The sequence below is a fragment of the Monodon monoceros genome, unplaced genomic scaffold (genome assembly GCF_005190385.1).
Source record: "Monodon monoceros isolate NGI ecotype Baffin Bay Population unplaced genomic scaffold, NGI_Narwhal_1 Super_Scaffold_13, whole genome shotgun sequence".
NCBI classification, from domain to species: domain Eukaryota; kingdom Metazoa; phylum Chordata; class Mammalia; order Artiodactyla; family Monodontidae; genus Monodon; species Monodon monoceros.
The window spans coordinates 65,888,712-65,916,582 of NW_021703769.1; the positions used below are offsets into that span (position 1 = coordinate 65,888,712).

General features: G+C 48.4%; 1 protein-coding gene across 1 annotated transcript; it reads left to right on the forward strand.

The window, feature by feature from the left end:
• Positions 1–1,229: 1,229 nt before the first annotated feature.
• Positions 1,230–27,235, forward strand: SCNN1G (sodium channel epithelial 1 gamma subunit). Its single transcript, XM_029222275.1, has 13 exons — positions 1,230–1,339; positions 4,663–5,010; positions 6,939–7,248; positions 8,928–9,118; positions 10,114–10,217; positions 12,772–12,935; positions 21,205–21,303; positions 22,841–22,958; positions 23,533–23,611; positions 23,695–23,752; positions 23,941–23,999; positions 25,336–25,411; positions 25,702–27,235. Exons 2-13 carry the CDS (start codon positions 4,694–4,696, stop codon positions 26,080–26,082), a joined length of 1,956 nt encoding a protein of 651 aa, XP_029078108.1. The 5' UTR covers positions 1,230–1,339; positions 4,663–4,693; the 3' UTR covers positions 26,083–27,235.
• Positions 27,236–27,871: the final 636 nt, after the last annotated feature.

The following is a 27,871-nucleotide window of genomic DNA, read 5'->3' on the forward strand; positions in this document are numbered from 1 at the left end:
ATAGTCAGAGATGTACATGATATTTTACAGAATAATTTATATTAGTGAAAAATTAGAGGAAATCTTAAACTATATCAATAGATCGATTAAATAAGTTATGTGAAAGGAATACTTGGGTAAATGTAGTTATTGGCAAGGAAAGTTACACATAATATATCATGAAGTGAAAAAGCTGGCTTTATTTTACAATGAGAACCTAACTGTGCAGTGTATTGTCATTAAAACAAAGTTAAATTAAAGAATAGTATGTACATCATTATATATACATACTGGTAACTATGTTACCGGTATTTAGTGGGGGCCGCAGATTATGGAAAGACATCCATTTTCTCTTTATCTTTTGAGTTCTTAACTATGAGGATGTATTGTCAGAAAAAAAAAAAAAAAAACAGTTGAGATTTTAAAAGACGATTTTCTTTAAATTGCCCTCCCCAAATACTGAACCACTCACTTGGGCAAGTGCCCCTTGCTAACTCAAAGTGTGGTCCTTGGACCAGCAACAGAAGCATCACCTGAGAAATCCAAATTCCCGAGCCCCATCCCACCCCTAGTGAATTAGAATCTGCACGTGAACGCGATTAGCATTGGAAAGTCTGAGCAGCTCTGAGCAAGAGCGACCGCTTCCCCTGTCTGTGTCCTTCCCTACTCAAGGGGCCTGTGACAGAGGTACCCCAAGGTCCCTCCCAGTTGCAATTTTTTAAGCTCGTGTCTTGTTTTCAGCGTGAATGCCTATAAAAAGACAGCTGAAGAGACTAAAGGATGAGCGGCCTGCCTGAACAGCCCTGCTGCCCAGGTGGGCACTGAAGTAGCCTCAGGCTCCATCCAGGTCAGGAGGAAGCCAGGGGCAGGAGGCTACTTGGGATTTCTCTTGATGGCGGGGGCGGGAGGGCGCCCAACTGGACCAGAATTGAAGGCGCTGGGCAGTAACAGGGCGGCAGAAGACGCTGCGAGGTGCTTGAGGAAGGTGCCGCACAGACCCAGCTGGAATGCAGGGTGCAGGGTGGCCTCAGGGCGGCAGCAGGTGCTGAGCGATACCACCTAAAAGCGCCGCGCAGGATGGGCTGGGGCGCAGTGCGGCCTCAGGATGGCAGGGGGCGCTGCAGAATCGCGGCCCACTCTGGGCTGCCGCGAGTCCTCGGCCGCTGGGGAAATACACCTGGGCAGGCGGGGTCGGGGTCAGAGGGGCGGGGGCTCCAGGGGCGGGGCTCCAGGGGGCGGGGCCCAACCCACAGGAGCCTTGGTCTCTGGGGCTGCGGGATGCTCTCGCTGTACGAGGAGCAGAACGGAACGTACCCGGATCGCGCACACGCTAGCCGCGGGCCCTTCGGAACTGAGTGAGGTGAGCCCAGCCGGGTCGGGTCGCACCAGCTCGGGGATTTCAGGCACCGGAGTGGCCTCGGGGTCCCTGGGCTTCCCGGACACTGCCCTCCCGGTCGGCGGCGGAGCGGGCATCAGCCCGGGGCTGCCTCCCGGTACCTGGGATGCTGGGACACCTTCGCAAGTCCATTCGGTCCAGCTTTCTGCTGTCTGCCCTCGCCGTGGCCCAGGACGCAGAGCTGGGGCGGGAGACGTTTCTGAGTTACTCAGAAACAGAGTCTGGGGTGTCCGGGGCCGCGCCCCGCCTCGTCTCTCCACCCAGCACCCGCTCATTCCCTTCCTGGCCTTGGTGAGATGCGTGGACCTGACCGCGATCGTTCCTTTTCCCCTCTGGAATGTTTTCTCTGTGGTGACTGGGGTTGCAGAATGTAGCAAACACTTGAAGCGGGTTGGTTGGGTTCTCTCCGGCGGCCTCAGCGCGGGCTGCCCTGGGGCAGACGTGGCTTCGGCCACAGCAGCCAGTCTCTCGGCGCGGGGAGGTCAGGGGCTGCAGAGTCGCCCCCCGGGATGAGCGCGGGCCTGGCGCCCAGAGCCCAAGGCTTGGGTTCCATCGCTGAGGTCTAGGGGATAGTTGAGGTCGGGAATGGGCGAGAGGGGTGCAGTAGAGAATCATGAGGGACTCCGGAACTCCAGAGAATTCTTTTAATCCTTCCTCCCGGTGTGGCATTGGACAAGTTGCCTAAACTCTGCACCTCCGTCTTCTCCTCTGTGCCTCATGTAATAATAATGGGGATTAAATAAGGTAATGTGTGAAAAGAGTAGGAGGAGGAAGTCTGGGAGTAGAGTAAGGGACCAATAAATGATAGCTGCTATTATTTCTGTTGTTCGTGATGTTGCTGTTGTTGTTACTGTTATTATTATTATTATTTGAGGAGCAGTTTGTAGTTAAAGGCATGGTTTCAAATCCCAACTCAGCCACTTTCTAGGGTGACCTTGGGCAAGCTACTTAACCTCTCAGTGTCTCAATTTCATGTGTATAATGGGGAAAATTATGGTGCCTATCTCAGAAGATATTTGTGGAAATTAAATGAGTTAATACCTGGAAAGTGCTTAGAAGAGTGAGTGCTGGGTGTCAGTTACTAATTCTTCCACAGGGGCATCTTGTTTAATCAAGCAGTATAACCTAAAGGTAGCTACAACCTTGCTTTGTTTATAAGTTGAAATATTATTTGTGTGAACATGTATATGTTTTATGCTGTGCAAGATGGGTTCCCTTCCTTCACCTGTGGTTTCACTAACATTGGTGGCTGATCCACTGGGGTCAAGGTAGTCCTGGATAAGGGGCTGATGGGGCAGAGGGACCCCAGGAGTTATCTTCAGTGAGAAAATGGAGGGTTTGATGACAGAAGCTTCCAGAATCACAGTTTCTGTTGAACGTTCACAGAGGAGAAAATCTTCCCTGGGTTGCAGTTTTATTTGACAGGAAATTGTACCTGGATCTAGGTTTCTTAAAACAAACTCTTGCTAATTTTTGCTTTTGGATTGTAGTGAGAGAGGAGATGAGGATGGGCAATATTTTAAATGATAAAACACAGTAAATCACATTCTTCTTGCCAAGAGGCTTCTTGCATAATTTTGAGGGTCAGAGATCACAGCAAGATCATATACGTCTGTGGAGGGTTAGAGTGGTCTGGCTGCCTTTGGATGTCTCACCTTCCTTCCACAGCACTCTACATCCTTGCCATCATAAACCTGAAACCCACTAACATCATTAACTTGAAAGCCTCCCACCTTTGCCCCAGCTCCCGATTTTGGATAATACCCCATGGGTTCAGGGTGGAGAAAAAGTATTTCCTCGATGCTAGAATCCTGCTTGAAGAATGTGATGAGGCATGGGGACTGCCCTGTATATCCTACTCCAAATTCGAGTATACCCTAATTTGCCGCTGTCACCTACGGTAGGCATAGGAAACAGAGTTTCCATATTCCCCCTCCCCAGTACCAGTGCTCACCAATACTAGTGTTAGGAAGTGGCCACACTACCTACCCAGAGTTTGGGAATTAAATAGCTCAGGATTCCATCTCTTTCCACCCCCCACTTCAGTCCCACGGACTGTTAATTAACTGTCTTGGGGAGGCGGCAGCACCCAGCACAATACCGGGCCCCTCAAGGCATATACCATGGTGATAAAGGCTGCAAGATTCCAATCCAGCGCCTCCACTTACTAGCTGTGTAATTTTGCACAAGTTACTCCTCCTCTCTGAGCTCATTTTCCTCCTCTGTAATCTGGAAGTAATAATAGCATGCCTACCTTACGGCATTGTTGAAACATGAACTGAAATATATAGAGAGATTATATATATTTGGAGAGAGATTGATTATATATATATGATATATGGAGAGAGAGACTGTATGCATTTGTGAGGCTAATGAGACTATATATTATTTTAGTTCATTTTTTAAAAGATTATTATTTCACATTGTAAAGTTTCTGTAATTCAGGGGCAGCATGTATATTGATGAACACGATCATTTGCTTTCCAACACTCTTCCCCAGACAAAGTTGTTATTAAATCGAAGTGTATTCTCCAAATTCTCTTAGAATCAAGGAAATATGGCATGGTGCCTGGCAAATATCAAGTGGTCAATATTTGTAGGCTATTATTATATCAGGTGCTCTAGAAACACTAAGGGCTTGACAGTAAAGAGAAGTGAAACAGAAATGAAACAGAAACACTCCACTTGCAGTAAAGCAGCTGAGAAAAGGCTGGGAAGATACAGCTGGGCTGGGAAGGGACTGGACATGATCTAGAGTGGCTGCCTGGAAATTCTCTTGGCAGATTTTATCTGTTAGAATCGATTTGCAAGGTGCTTGCTCTGTGCCAGACGCTGAGCTGGGCACCAGAGGGCAGGGCAAGGCAGGAACGATGCCATAAGGAAGGCAAGCTAATGGAGACACTAAGATCAGACCCCTCGATGCTCTAATCACGATGGAGCTTGATAAGAGGGGTGTGGAGGCTGGTTGGGATGGGGTTGCCCAGAGGGTTCCTGCTCCAAGCACCTAGGGGGAAGTTCCTGCAAACCGTGCAGTGATTTCACAGGTTACACCTCACCCAGCCTCCAGAGAGCTTGGCCTGGGGGCCACAAGAGAAGGAGGCAGCTCTTTGGCAGCTGTGGTGGCCCAAAAGCAAATATCCTGGAGCAAGGGTCAAGGCCTCAAAACAGACTGTCCAGGCCAGAGGGAAAGAGGAAGGCAGCCTCTGAGGACATGAGGGCTGGTGTTTCCCAGCGCCCAGCCTCCGGGCTGTGCCCACTCACCCGCTTTTTTTTCTCTGCCCCTCCAGCTTGCCTGCCCCGCCAAGTCCCATCTTCACCATGGCTGCTGGAGAGAAGATCAAAGCCAAAATCAAGAAGAATCTGCCCGTGAGGGGACCTCAGGCACCTACCATCAAAGAGCTGATGCGGTGGTACTGTCTGAACACCAACACCCACGGCTGCCGCCGCATCGTGGTGTCCCGTGGCCGCCTCCGGCGCCTGCTCTGGATTCTGTTCACGCTGACAGCCGTGGCCCTCATTTTCTGGCAGTGTGCCCTCCTCATCTCATCCTTCTACACCGTCTCTGTCTCCATCAAAGTCCACTTCCAGAAGCTGGATTTTCCTGCTGTCACCATCTGCAACATCAATCCTTACAGGTAAGAGGAAGGAGCAGGGACAGGGAGGGGGGTCACGCCCCTCCAGGTGCCAATGCCCCTCCCAAAGGTGACACACTCCAGCCTGCAATCATGCTTTTTAGAAATTTGAATTCATTGCCAGTGTTGGGAAACTGCCCTCTCCCAGGTTTGAAATCTGTACCAAGGTTTCAGTCCATCAGCTACTTCTGAGGATGGGCTAGCTCAAGGAAGGCAAGAGAGGGAGGCTGCAAGGATCACTTTTGCTTGGTGGTTGAGCCTGGAATGAACTAGCATTCCTCCTACCCTGGAGATACACACACACACACACACACACACACACACACACACACACACAGCCCAGCTTAGCCATTTCCCCTGAGCTCTCCAAGCTCACACCCTCACTCTCCCCTGAATGTGAGCTGGAGGCTGACTCAGACGTGACACCTAGGTGACTTCCAGAAGCATCTCAGCTCATCTGAGCGAACCCAGCCCCACTAATTGAGATCACTGGGCTCTGGGCAGGATCAGCCCTTGGTACTGCCCAATTGTCTGCTGCAGGACCTGTTCTAAATGGGTCATTGGAATCCTTCTCAGGATTATTGAAAACTGATCTGTGAGGCACATCAGAATCTGGCAGAATTTGTCAGAGCAGGTGTGAGGGTGGGGAGAAGGGAAGAGCAGGGGCGACTTTCTCGCCCAGAGTCATCAATGAGTTGATGGCAAAGCTCAACATCAAAATCAGGTCTAAACTCATCCTCCACCTCAAAGTCTGTCTTTCTTTCTCCCTTCCTTCCTTCCTCCATCCCTCCCTCCCTCCTTTCCTCCCTTTACCTCACCCTCCCTCCTTCCCACCCCCCTCCTTTCTTCCTTTCATCCATTGTTCCATAATATTTTACTCAGCATCTACACATTGTCATTCACTGTGCTAGATTCTGGGGCATGGAAGTGAATGACCCAAACACAGCCTTTGTCCTAGTGCAGCTGATGTTGTAGTAGAGGATTGAAATATTAACAAATATAATTACACTAATAAAATTAATAACAGTGACCATTTAACAGCATATATGTGTGTGTGTATATATATATATGTGTATATACATACATACACACAGAGATACATGGATGGATGGATGGATAGATAGATAGATAGATAGATAGATAGATAGATAGAATAAACTCATTGACTCTTGCCAATAACCCCATTTTACAGGTGGGGAAACTGAGACACAGAAAGGCTAAACGGCTTGTCCAGGGTCACACATCCAGAACCAGAATGGGGAACAGGAACCCAGGTAGTCTGGCTCTGGAGTTTATACGCTCAGTCACTATGCTGTGTGGCCTGTGCCCCTAGCAAGGGAGAGAGAGAGTGGGGAGAGTTAAGAGGGAGGCCAGGACCATTTGGTATTGTGAAAATTAAAAGATGGTGTTGTTATGCTTCATGTAGTCAACTCCCAGATCATGCTTCTGTGTCCTTGGGGGCTGTCAAGGTAACAGTTATACCTCTTCCCTCCCAGCATTGATTCGAGGAGAACCCATGGGTAGGGGCAAGTATGCTGGGTCGAGACAGAGCCTGCCCCCTGGGGAGACTCCTGGTTAGCAGTTATTTACTTGTCTTCACTGTGGCTGGTTTATGGGAGGCACCTGACAGTCACCACTCCAGAAATGCTGGTTGGGGCAAACTCATCAACACACCCTGAGAGCAAGCAGACAGTGGTGGCAAAGGTGAAACCACAGGAAGCCACACAAGGGTCATATGGGAGCCTGCCCCCTTTACTTGAGCCAGTGGTCACATTGGAGGGGGCAAATTATAAAAGGCCTGGTTTTCTTGGCCAAGTGCTCTGGGGTGATGGGCACAGGCTGACGCACGTCGATGGAAAGCAGCATGGGGTAGTGCCAGCTTTCTGCCAGAGGGGTTTTCCATCCCTGACTCCCCCTTCCCACCTTGACAGGTACAGTGCCGTGCGGGACCTTCTAGCTGAGTTGGAACAGGAGACCAGAGGGAGCTTGAAGACCCTGTTTGGCTTTTCAGAGATTACATCTCGGAAACGCCGAGAGGCAGAGTCCTGGAGTTCGGCCAGGAAGGGCACAGGGTCAAAATTCCTCAACCTGATCCCACTGCTGGCCTTCGATAAGGGCGAGACAAGCAAGGCAAGGGACTTCCGCACAGGACGGAAGCGGAAAGTCAGTGGCAGAATCATTCACACGGCATCAGACGTCGTGCATGTCTATGAGTCCAAGGGCTTGGTAGGATTCCAGCTGGTAAGATGCACATCCTCACGGTTTCGGGGAATGGGATGGGATAGTGTGTCCAGGCAGGTTTCTCCTTTGCCATTAGCCCTATAGTCCCACAGGAAGAAACACACTCAGTTAGGGTGAATCAGCTGCAAGCAACTGAAGCTGATCCAGGCAATCTTAAGATTAAAATGTCTTAGAAGGTAACCAGTAGCTCATGGAGGCCTCTTGAAGGACAGAAATTAGGGAAGATCCAGGGATCCCAGTGGCAAGAAATGATGAAAAGTCGTTTCAGATACTGCTGCTGGATTAAATAAGCTTCAACTGTTTTCAGTCTTTTTGTTAATCCAGCCATAAAGATGGATTCAGATCCCATTTGGGGACTATCTGATTGGCCAAGTTTGGGTCAGCTGATGGCTCACATAGGGTAGGACATCTTGATGGACAGTCTCAGCTGACTGTATCCAAAGGGTGGAAGGAAATTCTACCAAAGCCAAATTGGGGTGCAGATACCAGAAGGAAGAAAATAGAAAATGAGCAGCAGAAACACAGTGTTCCCAGCAGCACTTGCCTTCATGAGGTGCTAAAGCTTGACTTCTCATCTCTCCTTCTTGGTCCCATTTGAGGGACTCTGAAGAAGCAGCCATTCACCAGAAATGAATTCCATTGTCTTCCTGGCCAAACTCAACCATCACCCTCCTCTCTGTGCCCCAGCCACCTCTGCAAGATGAGAACCACCTCCACTTTATAGTCTCGGTTGCCAATTGTGAGACCTCATGGCTCCAGTTGCAAATCCTGGGGAAAGATGGCCCTTTCTCTAAATCACTGAGCCTTTTTGAAGTCTTCCTGGGTCCTTATATAAGATAAAGTTCTCCTTGATACCAAAATCCATCCTTTGGTGTCCATCTTTTTTTTTTTTTTTGCGGTACGCGGGCCTCTCACTGTTGTGGCCTCTGCCATTGCGGAGCACAGGCTCCCGATGCACAGGCTCAGCGGCCATGGCTCATGGGCCCAGCCGCTCCGCGGCATGTGGGATCCTCCCGGACTGGGGCACGAACCCGTGTCCCCTGCATCGGCAGGCGGACTCTCAACCACTGTGCCACCAGGGAAGCCCTGGTGTCCATCTTTTAGGAGAGTTTTCAAGTCCTGTGTAATGAGAACATCTGGAATATACCACAGTTTCCCTATAAAACTCTCATTATTATGTATTTTAAATGCTGGTCCTCCCAACTACCATGTGAGGTGGGGAAGGATGGTATTTTGGTCAACATTTTGTAGGTGAAATAATGGATAGGTAATGCCTTGCCCAAGATTCTGCAGAGAGGTCGTGGCAGAGTCTGGGCTAGAATCTCGATTTCTAGACTGCTGACCCAATAAGAAATGGTGAGAGTTGGGTGGGAACTCAGTAGCCGTAATCAGTCAAAGCCTGGATGTCTGGGGACCCTGAAGAAGCTGATTTTGCTTCTCGCTTGGTAGGGAGTCATGAGAGTGAGGCTCTGTGTCCTTCCTTACTCAGCCCCTTCTTGGTCCCTGAGGCTTGAGAATGATGTATCCCAGGCCCCAGAAGTGAGAAGAAGCCCATCCTTGCCCCAGATATCCCTCCTGTTCCCCTGAGTGTTTGATCTAGAGTTTCAGTTCCTTACAGTCCTTCTGAAGGCCACTGGTAGGGCTGATAGTTCCATCCTGGTGTCTCCTCCTATTCACAGTGTTCAAATGACACATCCAGCTGTGCAGTCTACACCTTCACCTCGGGGGTTAATGCCATCCGGGAGTGGTACAAGTTGCACTACATGAACATCATGGCACAGGTGTCTCTGGAGAAGAAAATAAACATGAGCTACTCTGCTGAGGAGCTGCTGGTCACCTGCTTCTTTGATGGGGAGTCCTGTGATGCCAGGTCAGTAGGGGAAGAGGCTGCTCTCGCAGCTCCAAGGACCAGCGGCTCTGAGTGCTGGGCTCCTTGCGTGCACCTGAAGCTCAACTAGAGGTCTTGGGAGCAGCAGGTGCTCTTCTCACTGACTATGACTTTTGGAAAACGACTTATACAGGAGCTCAGCTCTAGAGTCAGTGAGGAAGGTGGAGATGGTGTAGAGTCAAAATATCCTTAAATTCATTAAATTACTCACAGAAACAGAGTAGTTGATGGTGGACATATAACCTTGTATATTACTATCACACATACCAGTGAGAACCACTGATCTAGTACAGGAAGGAAAGAAGAAAGGGAGGAAGGAGAGAGGGAAAGAAGAGGGAGGGAAGAAAGGTCTATGTACAGATGTGTGAACTTTCAGAACTTTCCACCTTTAAGATAACACTCAGATTCCTAGTAGAGACTGGGCAGTCACGGGACATTCTAGAGTGTTCCTGCTTATCTGAAGTGCTTTCTTCATTCTTTTGAAATACTAAGCCTTTCTATATGTTAGTTGATATACTGACCCTTGCGAAAACTGAGTGATTGGAATGGTGTCTCCCTGAAGGTTGGGTTCTAAAGTCAATATAAGGACACATATGATGTAATTCCTTTTCTGGGGATCATTTGCCAGGAATTGGAATGGAAAAAAGTCAAGTGTTGGCTGAGAAGTTCAAGAGTAGAGGAAATGGGGGGCAGATATATTGGCACAAAGAATGCCAAGTCAGGATGGAGATGGAGGTGAGAAGATTAAGAGGGAGAACAGAAAGCAGAGAGCGGTTCTACATCAACATGTGTCAATTGGACGAGGGGCCTTGTTTATCATCTATCAGAGGAAAGATGGGGGAAGTAAGTCATGTCTATCATCCACTGTCCACAAAAGAGAGCTGGCCCATTAGCACTGCCCATTTGGACTTCAGCTCAGGTGCATGAGGGGAGTTCCCAGCACGGCCCTTTTCTGACCTGTATTCTCCCCCCCATAGGAACTTCACACGTTTCCACCATCCAATGTATGGGAATTGCTACACATTCAACAATAGACAGAATGAGACTATCCTCAGCACCTCCATGGGAGGCAGTGAATACGGTAAGGAAATCTGCACCAAGGAGACCCTGGGGTGCTCTAATGGCAAGCATGCTGGCAGCAGGACAATTGGGGATGCTTTAGGCCTTCCAGAGATGCAGGTTTTCCCCATCTGGCCAGAAACTTGGGCCACAACTTTTCTTCTTGCAGTGTTTCCATCAACATCCATGTCGGTTCTTTCCTTCTTTATCAGAGTCTGTTTTCCTTTTTGACATCTCCTCTTTGCTTTCGAGAGAGCAACACGGACAACCCTGGGGTTTCTTCTCCCAGGGAAACCACTCGGGTTTAAGCTTGTAACTGGAGTGAGTAATGCTGGGCAGGCAGCTTCCAGGTGGACTTAAATCCAGACGTGCTGAACAGGAGATTAGGGAAGCAAACACACCTTTATCTTGGTTAAGATGACAGATTCTGGAGCCAAAACCCAGCTCAGCCACTCACTGTGTGACCCAGTGCAAGTTACACCCCTTCACCTATAATGAGGGAATAATAGTAGTATCGATGATACAAGGTAATTGAGAAGACAAAATATAAAAAGCACTTAGAATAAGACCTGATACACACTGTATTAGTTTGGTTGGGCTGCCATAGCAAAATATTACAGATGGGTGACTTAAACAACAGACATTTATTTTCTCACAGTTCTGGAGATTGGAAATCCATGGTCAAGTTACTGGCAAATTCAGTTTCTGGTGAGGACTCTCTTGCTGGCTTGCAGTTGGCCATCTTCTCTCTGTGTCCACACATGGCCTGTCTTCTGTGGAGAGAGAGAGCTTTGTTGGCTCTTCCTCTTCTTATGAGAGCACTAATCCTATGGGATTCGGGCCCACCCTTATGACCTCATTTAACCTTAATTACCTGCCTAAAGTCTGAATCTCCAAATACAATCACATTGGGGATTAAGACTTCAACATATGAATAGGGTAGAGGGGCAACCTGCAGAGAGACACAAAATTCAGTCCATAACACACACTATACACACAATAAATGCTAGATGTGGTTGTCATTACTACTGTTACTACCATTGCTGCTGCTACTACTGTCACCACCAATAATTACTACCTCCAGTATTAGTATTACTACTACTCTACTACTTTGACTTTTGTAGAGAAGGCAGGAACTCAACAGACTGGACTGGTTTACCTCCAAAAGGAATTATTGAAAGGTCCTAAACAAATTGAACATGATTTGATATATAGATATACTCCTACAAGGAAAGGCAAGGTCTTGTCATGGAGGAAAACCTACCTGGACACCTCATCTTTGTTACTGTATTCTCTGTGTTCTTACCAAATCTGCAAGAAACCATAATTCAGGGCACACACGTCGGTGGGAAGAAGAAGTAGTCTGGGAACTGTTGCACAATCCTGGCTCTGCTGAATGTGGGCTGTGTGACCTTGAGCAAATCGCTTCCCCACTCTGGGCTTTGTTTCCTTTACTTACAAATAGAAGAAGTCAGAATAACTCTCAAAGTTCTCTTCTTTCAACTCATGTAGGCCCTGCTCTCATTTGTTTACCAAATGTTTATTGAGTGTCTTCTGTATGCCAGGCCCTCTTCCAAGTCTTAGGGACACAGTGGTGAATAAGACAGATGCCATCTCTGCTTTCAGGGAGCTTGCATTTTGTTGCAGAGAGACAGATAAATGAGTGAACAAGCACATAGATATTATCTGGTTATCAATCCTAGCGAGCGCTATGAGGAAAACAAAGCAGCGCAAGGGTAGAGAGAGTGGCTGGGGCTGAGATGGGGGGTTTATTTCAGATAAGGAGGTCCAGAAAGGCCTCTGGAAGGAGGGTTATTTAAAGATGGAAAATACGCATTAAGGTCCACGGAAGAGCATTTTGGGCACTAGCAAGTCCAAGGACCCCAAGAAGGAAATGGATTTGGTGTGCTGCAGAAACAGAAAGAAGACCAGCCTGCTTGGAGGTTCTTGATGGAAGGGGAGAGTGGAGTGAGGAGGGAGGCATCATCATCTCCCTGAGAGCCACAGTCAGGTTTCTGGACTTTATTCTATGGCATCCCCAGGTATGCAATGAAATGCCACTAAAGAGTTTCAGGCAAGGGAGTGACCTGATCTGATTCCTGTTTTTGAAAGGTCCCTCTGTCTGCTGGGCTCAGATTAGACTGCAGGCGCAAGAGAAAGAAAAAAAAGAGTGGGAACAGGGAGAGGAGTTAGGCCAGTGATCAGATTCACCACTGGTGTCTCTCCCTGAGGGTTTAAGCAGCCACAGCTCTGTGTGTCCCTTTGGGTGCCCAGCAGAACTCCCCATCTCAGAGAACCACATGGAGATTCATGTCTTGGGCAGGGTAGTAGTTTTCCTTATGCTTAGCAAACCTGCAGTAGTGACACTGTTTCTGAGCCCTATTTTGTGCTAAGCCCTGGAGACAGAGCAGTGAACAAGTCAGGCTGGAGTTTCCAGTCTCACCCTTGTCTACCTTTCACTTGTGGGAAATGCCTGGGTCTTGGTTTTGAGAATCTCAGAGCAGTGGGAGAGGTAGGCTACCACCAGGGAACGTTCTCCTGGCTTTTGACCACAGCAGGCTGCCTTATCCTCCCAGGGCTGCAGGTCATATTGTACCTAAACGAAGAGGAGTACAACCCCTTCCTGGTGTCCTCCACTGGGGCTAAGGTGATTGTCCATCGGCAGTATGAGTACCCCTTCATCGAGGATGTGGGAACAGAGATTGAGACGGCCATGGCCACCTCCATAGGGATGCACCTGGTAAGAGAATTTTCTGATTCCTGTCGGCTTGGTGAGGAGGACAGATTTTGTTGAAGGATAACCAGTGAGGTGCAGCTTATGGAAAAGACTGTTGGTTTCAAAAGGAAGCATGGTCTAGTATTTTCCAATGGTTACCGCAGTGGTCATTCTAGTAGTTATACTAAAGGCTGTCTTTGTATCTTTTGTATGGATGAACAAGGACAGGATGCCATTTTGGATAAGAATTGAAGGAACCTTCCTTGTTCCAGAGACAAATGTCAGCATTTATGGAACCTGTGCTGGTCAGACACTAGCTATGTATTTGTCACTAGTATAAATAGAGCAGATTAACACCTTTCTGGGACACCTAGAGGCCACTGGGGCATGTAAACCACTACTGGAAAGTCATTGGGCCATCAAAGGTCTATTTGGACCATCCTACTTCCATCAGTTTCACCTCATTTACCGAGAGCCACTCCCCTCAAGTCTTTGACCTTTTCTAACCTCAGTAGGTGCTGAGAACACTCACACCTGTCAACGAAAGCACATCTGGGCTGCAGACTCCAATCCCTGAGTCAGTCACGCCCAATGGAAGCACAAGGGCAAGGCGAGGAGCGTGCTCAGACGCCCCTGGCCATGCTTGTACAGTCTCTTGTTTGCAGGCCTGGGGTCTTTTTATGCCACTCTCTGTCTCACTCTGTCTCACTCTCTCACTCTCTGTCTCTGTCTCTTGCTCTATCTAATAGAATAACTATTAAGTACTTATTTAAAGGGAGTATATGCACAAAGTAAAAAACCCAAACAGTACAAGGAGCCTACCATGCAGATGTATCTCCCTTCTATCCCTGACCTCTGGCCCCCTCCGTCCTCTGCACAGAGACTATTGCTGCTGCTTCTCTGTTTCGCCAGGGATGTGATAGTCCGCTTCAAGCATGTGTGTGTGGGTATAGGCATTTCTCCTTTCATGCAAATACAAAATACTGTTCTGCCCCCTTTTTCACTTGATACTATGGCTTGGAAATAGTTCCATATGAATACACATATAGATTCTGCCTCATTCTTCTTAAAGACCCATAATAGTCCATTGTGTGGGTAAGTTATTGAAGCAATTCCCTGTTGATAGACTTGAGATTGTTTCCAGGTACAGCTAAAAACAATGGTGCAATGTGAGGTGCAGTCATCGATTGCTTCCTAGAAGTATATCAATCAGTATGCATATTAGCCAAGTTGTCCTCCAATAAGGTTGTATCCACACGGGTATTAACCAATTTTTAATCTTTGCTAACCTGTCAAGAAAAAAATGGTATCTATTATAATTTTTTTGGTTTGTTTGTTTGTTGTTTGTTTGTTTGTTTTTATGGTACGCGGGCCTCTCACTGTTGTGGCCTCTCCCGTTGTGGAGCACAGGCTCCGGACGCGCAGGATCAGCGGCCACGGCTCACGGGCCCAGCCGCTCCGCGGCACATGGGATCTTCCCGGACCGGGTCAAGAACCCGCGTCCCCTGCATCGGCAGGTGGACTCTCAACCACTGCGCCACCAGGGAAACTCTATTATAATTTTTGACAGTCATTCTTAGTGGCATTTTTTCACCTATTTATGGAGGAAAAAAATCTCCTTGTGGACTCTTTGTTCATGCCTTTGTTTATATCCAACCTCAGTATCCCAAATTAAACATATTAGCCCTCATCCCTCACAAATTTTTCCTCCAGCGCAGTCGTTTCCAAACTTGTTGATGAGTAGATTCAGATCTACTGAATCAATGTCTCTGAGAGATGAGCCCAAGGATCTGTATTTTTACCAAACTCCAGTGGTCATTTCAAGAGGCCACAAACTCAGGAACCTCAGCTTTAGAAACCTGAGTGGTTCAGAATGAGAGAAGAAAAGTGTGTCTTCCTAAGAGAAAGTAAAGCTAGGATGACACCAAAGCTTTAGCACAGCCATAAATGATGGCTTCAGAGTGAGTTATAAAGTGATATGGTGGGCATTGGGGATTGTATATTCCTCCATCATCTATTCATTCAACAAGCATTTTCTGAGCACATCCTGTGTGCTAGATGCTGGGGCTACATCAGTGTCCCCAGGACTGTCGCTGTCCTTTTAGAACTTAGGGTCTAGCAGAGAGAATCAATAACAAACAAAAAATTGCACAGGTGATTAACTCTAATCATCATAGGTGCTAAGAAGGAGAAATACAGGATGCATGAGAGCATATCACAGAGATGCCTGATTTAGGGCTTTTTAATAGGGAGAAGAGGGGAAGTTCAAGGGGTGCTTTCCTGAGGAAGTGGTATTTAAGTTGAGACAGCAGAGAAGATAAACTGGCATCTGTGGCTTCGGTGCCTCACCATGTCCCATCAAAGGGCAACCCTGGACAAGAGAAAACATCAGGATGGCACCATCTGTGAAACCGTGTCATTTAGTGGCTTTGTTCAATGTGGGAAATTTGTTCCAACATGAGAAGTGTTGTGTACCAGCTTGGGCTGTGTGAATGCTGATTGCCCAAGGAAAAATCTTGAGCCCCAACCTGCTCGAACTGTGGTTTGAAAAGACTTTAAGTTACTATCTTTTTTTTTTTTTTGGCCTCACCGTGTGGCATGTGGGATCTTAGTTCCCCAAACAGGGATCAAACCCATGCCCCCTGAATTGGGAGCACGGAGACAACCACTGGACCACCAGGGAAGTCCCTTTAGCTTACTACTTAAGGAGTCAGGTCTCTGATTCCTCTGTTCACTGGCAGATTACAAAACTCCCAGATCAGAATAGCGAACATTTTGATCCAACATTTCTCAGGCAGTTTTATACCTTGAAGAAGCACCTGGGATTTGCAGCACATTCTTACCTTCTGCCTCTCACAGTGTCTGCGCACTTAGAGCTTGGGAAAGTACAAAAACTAAGGAATTGCCCTCTGGTTTTCTTCCCTGAGCTTAGAGAAATATCCATCACACTGTTAAGCGAATGCTCTCTTTAGCAATGATGGTAAACAAAGGCATGGGTCGGTTTTCTGCTACACTTAATTTGAGATATACAAAATCAAAGCCACAGAGCAGGGTCAGGAAGCTCTAGTTCTGACTTATGAGCATTTAAAACAACAAAACACTAGGGATTACTGAGAGGTCACCAGAGAGCCACTAGAATAAGTCCAAACAAACTAGACTTCCTTTCTTATTTATTTTTTATTTAGTTATTTACTTTCGATAGGCATGTTAAACCGGTAGACTCAGTTTGTCAGGCAGTTGGTTAACTAATCTTCCTTCATTCACTGAGGCATGTGTGTCCAAAGCACTGGATATTCAGAGATGGATACAACAGAGCACCTACCTTCAAAGATTCACCTTTAAGAGAAGATAACATACCTTTGCAACGCAAGTCCAAGCTCTGTGAGAACAGGGACATTCTCTATCTTGTTCCCAGGCTCAGTTCTTAGAACGTAGTAGATCCTCAGTAAATATTGTTGGATAGATGGATGGGTGGTTGGGAGCCAGGACAGAAGCTTTTGGTGAAGGCTTTCTAGGTGATGGATTCTTAAAGGACAATTGTCAGGCAAATAGTATCAGGAAAGCCTAGTCCAGACAAAGGGCATAGCAATTACAAAGGGGTCGCAGAAAGGATTTGAAGCCATGTAGTGAGTCATTCTGAAAAACCGCTTTGGCTGAAGTGCAATCAAGATACTGGAGACAGCGCAGCATTTACAGTAACACTAGAAGGAAATGATGAGGCCCTAGCTGAGGCAATGGCTGTGGGGATGAGCAAAAGTGAATGGATTTGAGAGGTATTACAAGCAACAGGGTTTGACAACCGAGGTCACTGAGGAAAGGCCAGGGGGAGTTAGATTGATAGTTAGGCTCTGGCTTGGGTAGTGGGGTGGATGGAAGTGCCACGTTCTAAATTAGGGAATACAAGAAGGGTAGGTTTGGGGGAGAAAATAACCATTTCAGTTTGGGACATACCCAAGTTGTTGTGCCTTTGGGAAACCAAGGTGAAAACATCCTGCCAGTAGATGCTGTGAACCTGGAGCTCAGGAGAAAAATCCGGAGGCCACGGCAGGGTTGAGGGTGGGGTTACATCTAGCATAATTCTAGACTTGGAAAGAAATGCCATCACCCAAGACCTGAGACAGAATGCAAATGTTTAAGGGCTGAGCAGAAAGAAAATGGAGAAATAGAGGGACCAAAGTAGCAGCAGAAGCTGGAAAGGGTTGGTGTCAGAGAAACGAAGAGGGTTTCCAGGAAGGTATTAGCTAGGGTGCCAAACGCAGCTGAGAGGTCAAGCAACGTAAAGGGCAAAAGCTGTTGGGTTGGGCAGCCAAGAGGTCATCGGTTCTCTGCCAGAGCAGTTTTCAGTGGACGGAGTGGAACAGAAACCAAAGTACAATGGGTTGGATCACGAATGAGAGATGAGGAAGCAGGCAAGGGCAAATCCACCCAGGGGAGTGTGGAGCCAGGCCCCGGAGAGGGGTGAGACTTCACTGTCATTGCAAACCTTACTGTACATTTTTTTTTTAAGATCTATTTATTTATTTTTGGCTGCGTTGGGTCTTCGTTGCTGCGCGCGGCTTTCTCTAGTTGCGGCGAGCAGGGGCTACTCTTCGTTGAGGTGCACGGGCTTCTCATAGCGGTGGCTTCTCTTGTTGCAGAGCATGGGCTCTAGGTGCGTGGGCTTCAGTAGTTGTGGCACGCGAGCTCAGCAGTTGTGGCTCGCAGGCTGTAGAGCACAGGCTCAGTAGTTGTGGTGCACGGGCTTAGTTGCTCCGCGGCACGTGGGATCTTCCTGGACCAGGTCTCGAACCCGTGTCCCCTGCATTGGCAGGCAGATTCTTAACCAGTGAGCCACCAGGGAAATCCTCCCACTGTACATTTTTATCTTAAAGCATGCACACACTTCTCTTCACAAGCATATGTATAACAGAGATTAAGGGCTCAGACTTTGGAGCCAGACAACTGGGGTCCAAACCCCAGCTTTGCATTTTGATTGTGTGATCTCTGTGTCTCAGTTACCTCATCTGTAAAATGGGGATGATAATAATGTTACTGCATAGTCTGGTGAGAATTCAATGAGTTGATTCATGTGAAAATTGAAAACAGTACTTGGCATGTATTGGGTGCTCCAAAAATATTGGCTATTTACTATACATTTTTTTAAGAAAAGAGATGTGAAGGGAAGGAAGAATATTTGAACCAAAAAGAGGGGTTAGGGAAGATTTTTCTTGTCCTCGTGACACCCTTCTGAGTGAGATATTGAGTAAGATACTGATCTGTTCCATATAGTATATAGAAAGTACTAATTATTTGCCATATGTATTGCAAATATCTTTCCCAGTGTGTGCTTTCATTTTAGTTTTCATTATGCTACTTTTTCACATGCAAAAACATCAGAGGTTTACATAGTCAAAATCTTTGTTTTCTTCTTTAGTCATTATGTTTATTGAGGATTTTCCCTCCTTGAGATCAGATACTGAGCTGATTTTCCTTCCAGTTATTTTATTATTTCATTTAATAGTTTAACCCACTAGAATTTTATTTCTGCAGGATGTGAAATGCAGAATTCCTCCAAATTCTTAACAAGTAGTCCTAACTTCATATGTTGCATCATTCTTTTTTCCTCCATTGATTAGAAACATAAAAATAACTTTTATAATTATTTATATCTATAAATTATTTTATAACATTACAAATAACTTATATAATTTATTACAATTTAAAAACAGAACAAAAGAAAAAAGAGTTAAAACACCCATAATTCCACCTAGAGCCTCCTGCTGCCACCTGGGCTTTTCCCTGGCACAGTTCATACCTTTAAAGAGGTGAGCTAAGGACTCTGTGCAACTGCCCTCCCCCTCCAGGATTCTCAGAAGGAAGCAGATAGGACCTCATTTTGATAAAAATGAGTCCTGTTCCCACATACAACACGTGTGCACACAGACGCCTAATCACACCTACACATACCTGTGCATGCCACACACATATCTATCTATCTATCTACCTATCTATCTATCCATCTAAACTTGCACACACTCTCACACACACATACATATATACCCATTCTCATTTTTGGGTCCCTAGGGGTCAGGACAGAAGCCGAAATGTTTCCCTACGCTGCCCAGATCAGCACTTCTGGTAAACTGACAGTGAAGTGGGGGAGTGAAAGGCGGCGGGGGAGAGAGAGTGAGAGCAAGCCAGGGCTCTGTCCGAGTACATCTAGCTGAGGCTTTGAGAAGCTAAAGACCTCTCTTCCCCTCTCAAAAGGCCATTGGCCCCATCTGCCCCAGCCCCAGGTGTTTCAGGAAGTAACCTGAATAACCCAGGAGCTCTGAGTTTGATAAGCATCGTTGCAGAGTAGAGGGCCATCGAGTGCTCAAAAAGCGTAAAAATCACAATATGACTTCTCACAGTCGGTTTTCTGGAAGTGGTCCATGGCCCGGTTCTCAAAGTAGAAAGAGCCTCAGCCACCTGTACCAGCTGCACAGGGCTTACCTGCGTGGACGGACCCTCTCCCCTAGATGCCAGGCTGTTGAACTCTCCCCACAGGCAGGTAGAGCCCTGTACCTAGTAGCTGACGCTCTAGGCTCTGTGGACATCCTGGGCCTGGGGGCTCCAAGGGACATCCGATCAGGGAGATCGCTGCTTGGAGAAGCTTAGAGGGTAGCATTGAATGGAGGTGTCCTCGAGGGAAGCCACTGCTTGGCATCTTCGTGCCCAGATCCCAGCCCAGCCCTGGCATGCACTAGAGGCTCTAAATCAGTTTGCTACCCAGCTATTAGAGGAATGAAGTAAGTCTGTTTATTCTGTACTGACGTGGAAAGACACTCACTCTTTATTATTAGTGAGAAGAGGACATTGCAGGGCAAAGGGAACGTGTGATGTGTGTCTGGATCTCAGGATCGAGATCTGACCTGTTGGAGTGGGTACCCCGGGGGAAGAGAGGAAACCAGACGGCTACTTTCCTCTCTGCTTCCTCCGTTTAAACGTTTTCAAATGAGCACTTTTGCCCCGGAGGGCAAATTAATTTGCAATTAATTGAGGGAGACTAATGGGTCAACAGATGAATTATAATACGGACAGAAAGAGATTATAGCCACTTGAGATGTCTGTAGTTTCTACCTGCGCCAAACTTCTTGATTCCTTCCCCCGACCCAATCACCTCTTTCTCTGTGCATCCACTCTTCAAAGGAAAAAGAATTTTCTTCCCTCCCGTAAGTCTGCCATCCATTTGCCCTTTACCCTCCCCATTTCATAAAAGACAAAACAAAACTCTTTGTACACACACACACACACACATACACACCCCAAATCCTAGCTATGATATGGTCACAATATATTCAGTTGTTATTCCCCCTTGGGAGACGTTACCCTTTTTTTTTTTTTCTTAATTGGCTTGTCTGGATTGTTCCTTCGCAGTGACAAATATTAAGCTAGAACCAAACGTAGTAAGCCATAATAAAACTTAATTTAATAAGGCTTTCGAACAGTGAGTTACGATGCTCTTACCTCCTCTGATCAGGGTATCATTCTGCCCTGCTGGGTATTCTTTGGTCCTCTCTAAGAAAGTCCATTTTTTCAAGTCAACTTCTGGGACCAGAAGACAAGAGGGTAGGAAATGAGTCCTTCATTGAGACAAGGACCCCGCACAGCACAGTCACTGCTCATCTTTCTAATCCCTCCAGCCCCTCCCCGTGGATTCTCCAGTGGCTCACTACATTCTGAAAACCAAATCCAAACCCAAATTTCTCAGCACAGCATAGGAGGCCACCATGATTTGGCCTTGGCAACCCTCTCTGACCTCATCTCCAGCGACGGCTCTCCCTTTGAGCACGTTCCGGCCGCCCTGGCCCTCTCCCGCCTCCAGCCTTGCTGCTGCCTCTGTCTAATCCTCTTCCTACCTTTCTTGGCAAGTCCAGCTCTTTGTTGCCATTCCATGTCGAGCCAACCTGTCTTTTTCTCAAAGACGTCTTCCCTAATCACTTTTGGAAAGACTGCCCCCTCCTCCCAACCCCTCTAGTCTCTACCCAGTTTCATCGATCACTATCAAAAAAGATCCAGAATGATTTATTTGCTTTTTGACCATCTGTCTACCCCACTAGAATGTGAGCTCCACGAGAGCATGGAACTTGTCTGTTTTGATCACTGTGGATTCCATAGTGCCTAGAATAGCATCAAGCTCCTAGTAGGTGCTCAATAAATATCTGTTAAATGAATGACTGGGTAACTGCTCAGCTCCTCGAAGCTGCTAGAAATGCCCCTTGTCTGGGTCCTGGGGGAGGTCAGGGCTGAATGTGTGCTGCTGTGATTACAGACGGAGTCCTTCAAGCTGAGTGAGCCCTACAGCCGGTGCACGGAGGACTGGAATGGCGTGCTGATCACGAACATCTACAATGCTACGTATTCCCTCCAGGTACAGGCTGGGGGCAGCACCCAGCCCCGGGTTGTGGCCTGGACCCAGGAAACAAAGTTATATATAGGCTGGGGTGTGTCTGGGACTGGGAACTGTGGTTAGAATCCTGGGGTTCATCCAAGGACCTCAACAGCAAATGATGCCAACTGGTTCCGGTCCTCTTCAATCCATCTGTAACCAGAGCTTAATTGATTCATTGAGGTTTGCATGGAACAGAATGTACAGCTGAGATCCACTTCCTAAATGGGCCTTGGCGAGCAAGGGACAGGAGGAGGAAGCGGTCTGGGAGAGGCACTGGGTGAGGGGCGCCCTTCACCCACTGACGGCTTTGGGCGACCTGTATGCTCTTCAGCAGCCACCAGGGCAGTTTGGATTGGCTCCGGGGCTGCTAAGTGGCAGCTCCCAGGTCCCCGCCACCCTGCTCACCTGGTTTTCCTGGATGGTGTTTAAAAGTCAGGGAATGTCACAAGAAAACCCAGATTTCTAGCTTCTCCTGAAAAGCAAGGTCTGGCAACATTGGGCCCATATTCCTACAGGATAAACAGTGGGTGGAGTAGCCTTATCAAACGAGACATGTTCTCTGGTTCCCCATGATCTCCACCACCCGCTAGTGTATTACCTATGTCAACCCTTGAGCGAGATCACCTGTTACACTGCCTCCTGTTCTGGCAGTCTGCCCTTCGCCTCCCACCAGGACACTAAGAGAGCCAATGAGAATCATCCCAGCAGAACAAAAGGACCACGTGCCCTGAGCGCACTGAGTCCGCTAGCTTCCACCAGAGCTGAGCTGAGGGGTGGTGGAGACACTGAGTGAAAAGAGACCAGTAGTCAGACAATGTCTGCTTGTAAGAAATAGAAACACATTCACACTGACTTCAAGACCAAAAAAAAAGTGGGGGGTGGGGGGTCAGCTCGTTGGAAAGATACTCTGGATAATATTTAGTGAGAGGCTACCATTTACAAACACTTTACATCTTTCAGTTCATACTCACAACTTCATGAAGTAGGCCTTGTTATACTTATTTCAAAAATGAAGAAACCAAAGCATCAGAGAGATTAAGTAACTTGCCTGAGGTCACACAGCTGGGAGGTAGCACAGCTGATATTTGAACTCAAGCAGCCTGCCTTCCGAGCCCACACCGTTAGCTTTTATGCTGTAAGCTTCGTGGCTATTATGATCCCCAGGGATCCAGCCTGGAGGGCTTGGACCTGAGAATCAGAAAGTTGGGGGCTGGGTTTGTTTCTCTCTGTTTCTTAGCACCTGCTCCAAGTTTCCCACTTATATCTGGGTCAGCACTTACATGATGGAAAATGACCACCGCAGCTCTAGCTCAACCTGGCATCCACATCTGTTTAAATTCCCAATAAATTTTCTAGCTTTGTCCCTGTGGCCCAATCGGCTGTGACATGAGGGCTACATTATGCTGTCTGCCAAGGCTGTGGGAAGCTGACCCTCTCTGACTGAGGGATGTAGGGAGGGGGTCTCTGGCATCCACGTGCAAGGAGGTTAAGGGAATTCCTGGGTCTTGTCTTTCAGATCTGCCTTCACTCGTGCTTCCAGGCAAAGATGGTGGAGAAATGTGGGTGTGCCCAGTTCAGCCAGCCTCTACCTCAGGGAGCCAACTACTGCAACTACCGTCAGCACCCCAACTGGAGTGAGTGAGACCCACCCCCGCCTTGCACACCCCAGGAGCGGGGTCAGCCCAGCCCTGGCAATAGCTAAGGCGCTCCCGGGACCCTGCCCCTATGGCCTTTGGCCTGAGGGAGATATTGATAGAGAGACACCGACCAGTTTCACTCCTGTTGTGAAGCCTGGCTTGAATTCTACTTTCTGATTAAGGATCAAATGCTACACCCCAGCTTGTGCTAAAACCTTGACCACCTCTGTCAATTCCAGGAGGTAGGAGCTATTGATAGTATCCTCTGACAGAACAGGTAACTGAGGCTCAGAAAGGTTAAGCAACTTTCCCAAGGTCACACAGCCAGGGAGCAACAAAGCTAGACCCAAAGCAAGGGCTGCTAACCTGCCCCCGACCCCAACTCATGTTCTTAGCTATGGCAGTATTCTGTCTCTCAAAATCACAAGCCAGAAATTGTTTCCAGAGAACTAGTGTTTGTAGAAAGTGGAAGGTGAAATCATTAAAAGGAGACTATGGGGGCACCACTGGAAAACCCTAGGAAGGGTCCTGTGACCCCAAAGCTCATGCCACCCTGCACTCTGTCCCTCAGTGTACTGCTACTACGAACTGCACCAGGCCTTTGTCTGGGGAGAGCTGGGCTGCCAGTCGGTGTGCAAGGAAGCCTGCAGGTGAGTGGACCCAAAGCAGTGGGATGAGCAGGGCTGGGCTGGGCCAGGCCACCCACCCTCACTCCATGCCCTTCTCCACGTAGCTTTAAGGAGTGGACGCTGACCACCAGTCTGGCGCAGTGGCCATCTGAGGTTTCCGAGGTGAGTTCTCTGTCCTCTCTTCCCCCTGGAGCCCTCAGCCTGGAGCCTCATGTCCTGATTGTGTCCTCTGGCCTCAGGGGTGATCCACAGGGGAGGCCTGGGTCAGGGGCTGGGGCTGAGAGGGGAGGGCAGACAGGCTGGCTCTGGTCTCTCCAGGCATCCCCAGGCCACTTCTTTCTCCACCACAGAAATGGTTGCTGTCTGTTCTCACTTGGGACCAAGGCCAAATAAAGAAAAAACTCAACAAGTAAGTTGACCTCCACCCTGCTTCCTCTGCTTCTGCCAGCCCCCGTCCCAGCCTCCTCACTTGACTCCTCAGTGCAAAACGCTCTCCTTTTCATTCATTCATTCATTCATTATTTCTTTATGCAACAAATATTTACTGAGTTCTTATCATGAGCCAGGCCCTGCTCGAGGCCTGGGGCTCTCAAACTTTTTGACCATGACCCACAGTATGAAAATACTTTTTCCATTGTGGCCCATTGAATACATAACTGAAATAAAATTGTCATGAAACAGTACTCCATTATGATGTACAATGCATTCGAGCTGCTTCTCAAATGTTGCACACTTGTGTACCAAACCAATTGTTTACATCCATTCCAATTGGTCACAGCACAATTCTGAATGATTAGTGCCCATACCAGTTGATAAAAATTTCGAATCTCTCTGTGGATGCAATCTGATCTTTTCTATTTCATTTTGTAAAAGGTACTGGTCATGACCCAGTAAGTTTATTTCATGGCTTCCTGATGTATCTTGACCCACTTGGAAAAATACTCCTTTGAGCCATGCAGCTTCTAATTCCACTTGAATTTTCCACATTGAAATTCGCTTCCAAGGGACCTTTAGCAAAAATCAGCCAGGGCAGAGTTCAGGGACCTCAGCAGGTGGAGACAAAGATGGGAGAGGGTGGGGGGATTGCCGTGTGAACCCACATCTCTCTGGGCCACTACTGTCTCCACAGTGCCCAGCCCTGGGCCAGATCTTTCTAGGTTTGAATACCAGCTCTGCCAATCATGAGCTGTGTAGTCTTGGGCAAGTAACTTATCCGATCTGTGTCTCAGTTGCCATATCTGTAAAATGGGTACAGTTAAAACATACCTGCCTCATAGAGTTGTTGTGAGAATTAAATAAGTTGACTCACATAAGGTTCTTGGAACACATAAGGTTCTTCCAGTGCTTGGCAACACAGGAAGTGGTCAGTAAATGCTAGCTGTTATTATGGTTGTTATCATTATGACCTTATACCCAACCTGCCTCATGTTTTAGACTGCAATCAAACAACTACAATGTCAAGGTTTAATGAAGAACATTGTACTGTGGGAATGCAGCCGAGGGAACTTAGTCTACAGGTGGGGAAATGCTTTTTGAGTGAATGAATGAACCAGCCCCAGGCCAGAGATGTGCTCTGTGGTGCAGAAGGAAACCCATAAACCACGTTCTAAGACCCTGTGGAGCTCAGAGCCTGGTCCGTGCTGGGGGCTGGGCAGGAGAGAGAGAGCCATGCTGAGAGGCTGTCCATCTGGTAGAGTGCAAAGGCCTCCAACTCACCTTGGCCCCACCTATTGGAATCTTTACAGGACAGACTTGGCCAAACTTTTGATATTCTACAAAGACCTGAACCAGAGATCCATCGTGGAGAGCCCTGCCAACAGCGTGAGTGGCTTCCTCCTGGGACCTGTCCCGGGTCTGCGAGCGTACGCATCTGCCTGGCCTTGGGGAGCAGAGTCAGATTGTGGGGATCCAGCCTGAGCTCGTAGGGTCACCAAAGGCCAACCAAGCCTCAGATCAGGCAGAGTAAGAGGGGACAGGAAGGCTGCCCCCATTTTCCCCCAAACCTGTTCGGGGCCAGGGCTAGCCGGTGACTCCCTTGGGAACTGGGGTCTTTGCATGAAGCCAGCTTGGCGGGGGTCCCTCCTGATAGTCTGGCTTGGCCTCCCTTGCAGATCGAGATGCTTCTGTCCAACATCGGTGGCCAGCTGGGCCTGTGGATGAGCTGCTCCATTGTCTGCATCATTGAGATCATCGAGGTCTTCTTCATCGACTCCCTGTCCATCGTCGCACGCCACCAGTGGCACAAAGCCAAGGAGTGGTGGGCCCGGAGACAGGCGTCCCCCTGCCCCGAGGCTCCGCCCAGCCCTCAGGGTCAGGACAACCTGGGCCTCAATATAGACGATGACCTGCCCACTTTCACCTCTGCCTTGTGCCTACCTCCAGCCCCAGCAGCCCAGGTGCCGGGCACGCCGCCCCCCAGATACAACACCTTGCGCTTGGAGAGGACCTTCTCCAGACAGCTCACAGGCACTGAGGTGCCAGCTGAGTCCTGAGGTAGGCTGGGGAAGAGAGACCAAGCCAGGACCACCAGCCATGGTCTGAGAACGTAGACCCTGTCTCCTGCACACAGAGCGGATCCTCTGCACCCACTCTGGACTTTTCAGAGACATTGACTACAAGTCTACTTTGAACAAGGCGGGGCCTGGGCATGCGCAAGGGACTGTTGGACCCCCACCCAGCAATGCTCGCAGCCGCCCAGGATGAGATAGTTCCTGCAGCCCAAACCCTTAGGACATCTGCTACCGAGACAGATGGGGCCGAGGAAATGCGGCCAGCCTGGACAAAGGCCAGGAGTGAAGCCTGACAGAGTTCTTCGGAGAGAAAGACTCCTCCAAAGCCCCGAGCCGAGGGTTTCAGCCACCCCCCCAGCCTGGGCTGGGACCCAAGGATGTGACCTTAGGTGTTAAGGCCTGACAATCACTGCCTGGTGCCAAAGATAGGAAGGAGGAAGCTTCAGGCCTGGAGCTGGAGCCGTTTGTGAATAAACTGCTTAGTCACTGACATTGGGGCGAGGTCTGCTCTGTACCCTGAGGCAGGAGCTGGCCCAGAATGCTCGGAGTGTGTGGAGGGGAAGGGTACACTGGAGGGAGGCCTGGGGGGGTGTGACAGGAGGTCCTCACTCCAGGGTGGGTGTGGGGCATATTCTGGGCAGCTAAGCCAGTGCTCTGGGCCCTTTCCCCAAGCAGAGAAGGACCAGGGAAAGAACACTGCTGTCCAGTGGTAGCCTGAGCCATAACGGATTATCTCCTGATAACCCGCTCAGCTGCTCCCCCTCCAAGGCAGACCCCGTACCCCCACCAATGGCCTGAGCCTCACCAACAAGCCAGCCACGGGGACAGCCGCCTCCTGGCGTATTCACACCTCCCAGGGAGATAATAGCTAACATGTATTAAGCGCGTAGTAGGTGCTCGATGTCAGCTCGAGGGCAGCGTTCTGGCTGCCGTGCTAAGCGCTCACAGAGATTGGCATAGGACACTGCAAATGACAACACACAGGCCAGATCCTATTTTTGCTTGTGACCTAAGAGTGAGTTGGATGGTTTCTGGTGGGGTTTTTTCACTATTATTAAAAATATCAAAAGAAGGACAGTTTGTGACCTGAAAATTATATGCAATTCAAATATCAGTGTCCGTAATAAAATTTTATTGGAACACTGTCACGCCCATTCGTTCACTAATTGTCTATGGCTGTGTTTGTGCTACCATGGCTGGTAGAAGTGAGTAGCTGCAGCAGAAACTCTACAGCCCCCAAAACCAAAAGTATTTATTCTCTGGCCCTTTACAGAAGAAAATACCTGCCAACCCCTGGACTAGCACAGTAAGTAGGTATCCCACTGTATGGATGAAGAAACTGAGGCATAGAAATGTTGAGTTACTCGCTCAGAAATGTTGGGTGACACAGCTAGGAAGTTGCAGAGCTGGGATTCTAACCCAGGCACTGTGACTCCAGACCATGCCCCCGACCCCGTGCACTTTATCACTCCATCATTTTGCATCCAATCAGTGTCTGTGCCTTTTATGTGTGAGGCTCACGTCAGTGTGGGTGGGAAGAGGGGTAGGCCCCCCACCTGGCTGTAGGACAGAAGGAAGTCCCACATCCGTGGGTGTGGAGAGGCCTGCATTCAGGACTGCTTCCCGCTCAAGCAGAGGCAGAAGTCTTGGTGAAAGAGCAGGGGTTGGGGGACCCTGCCTGGTCCAACCCAACCTCAGACCTGTGGCTGCCAGCGCCATCTCTGCCCCCTGCGGTGGTTCCTCTGGCCCTCACAGGTGGGGCGCTGCTAGG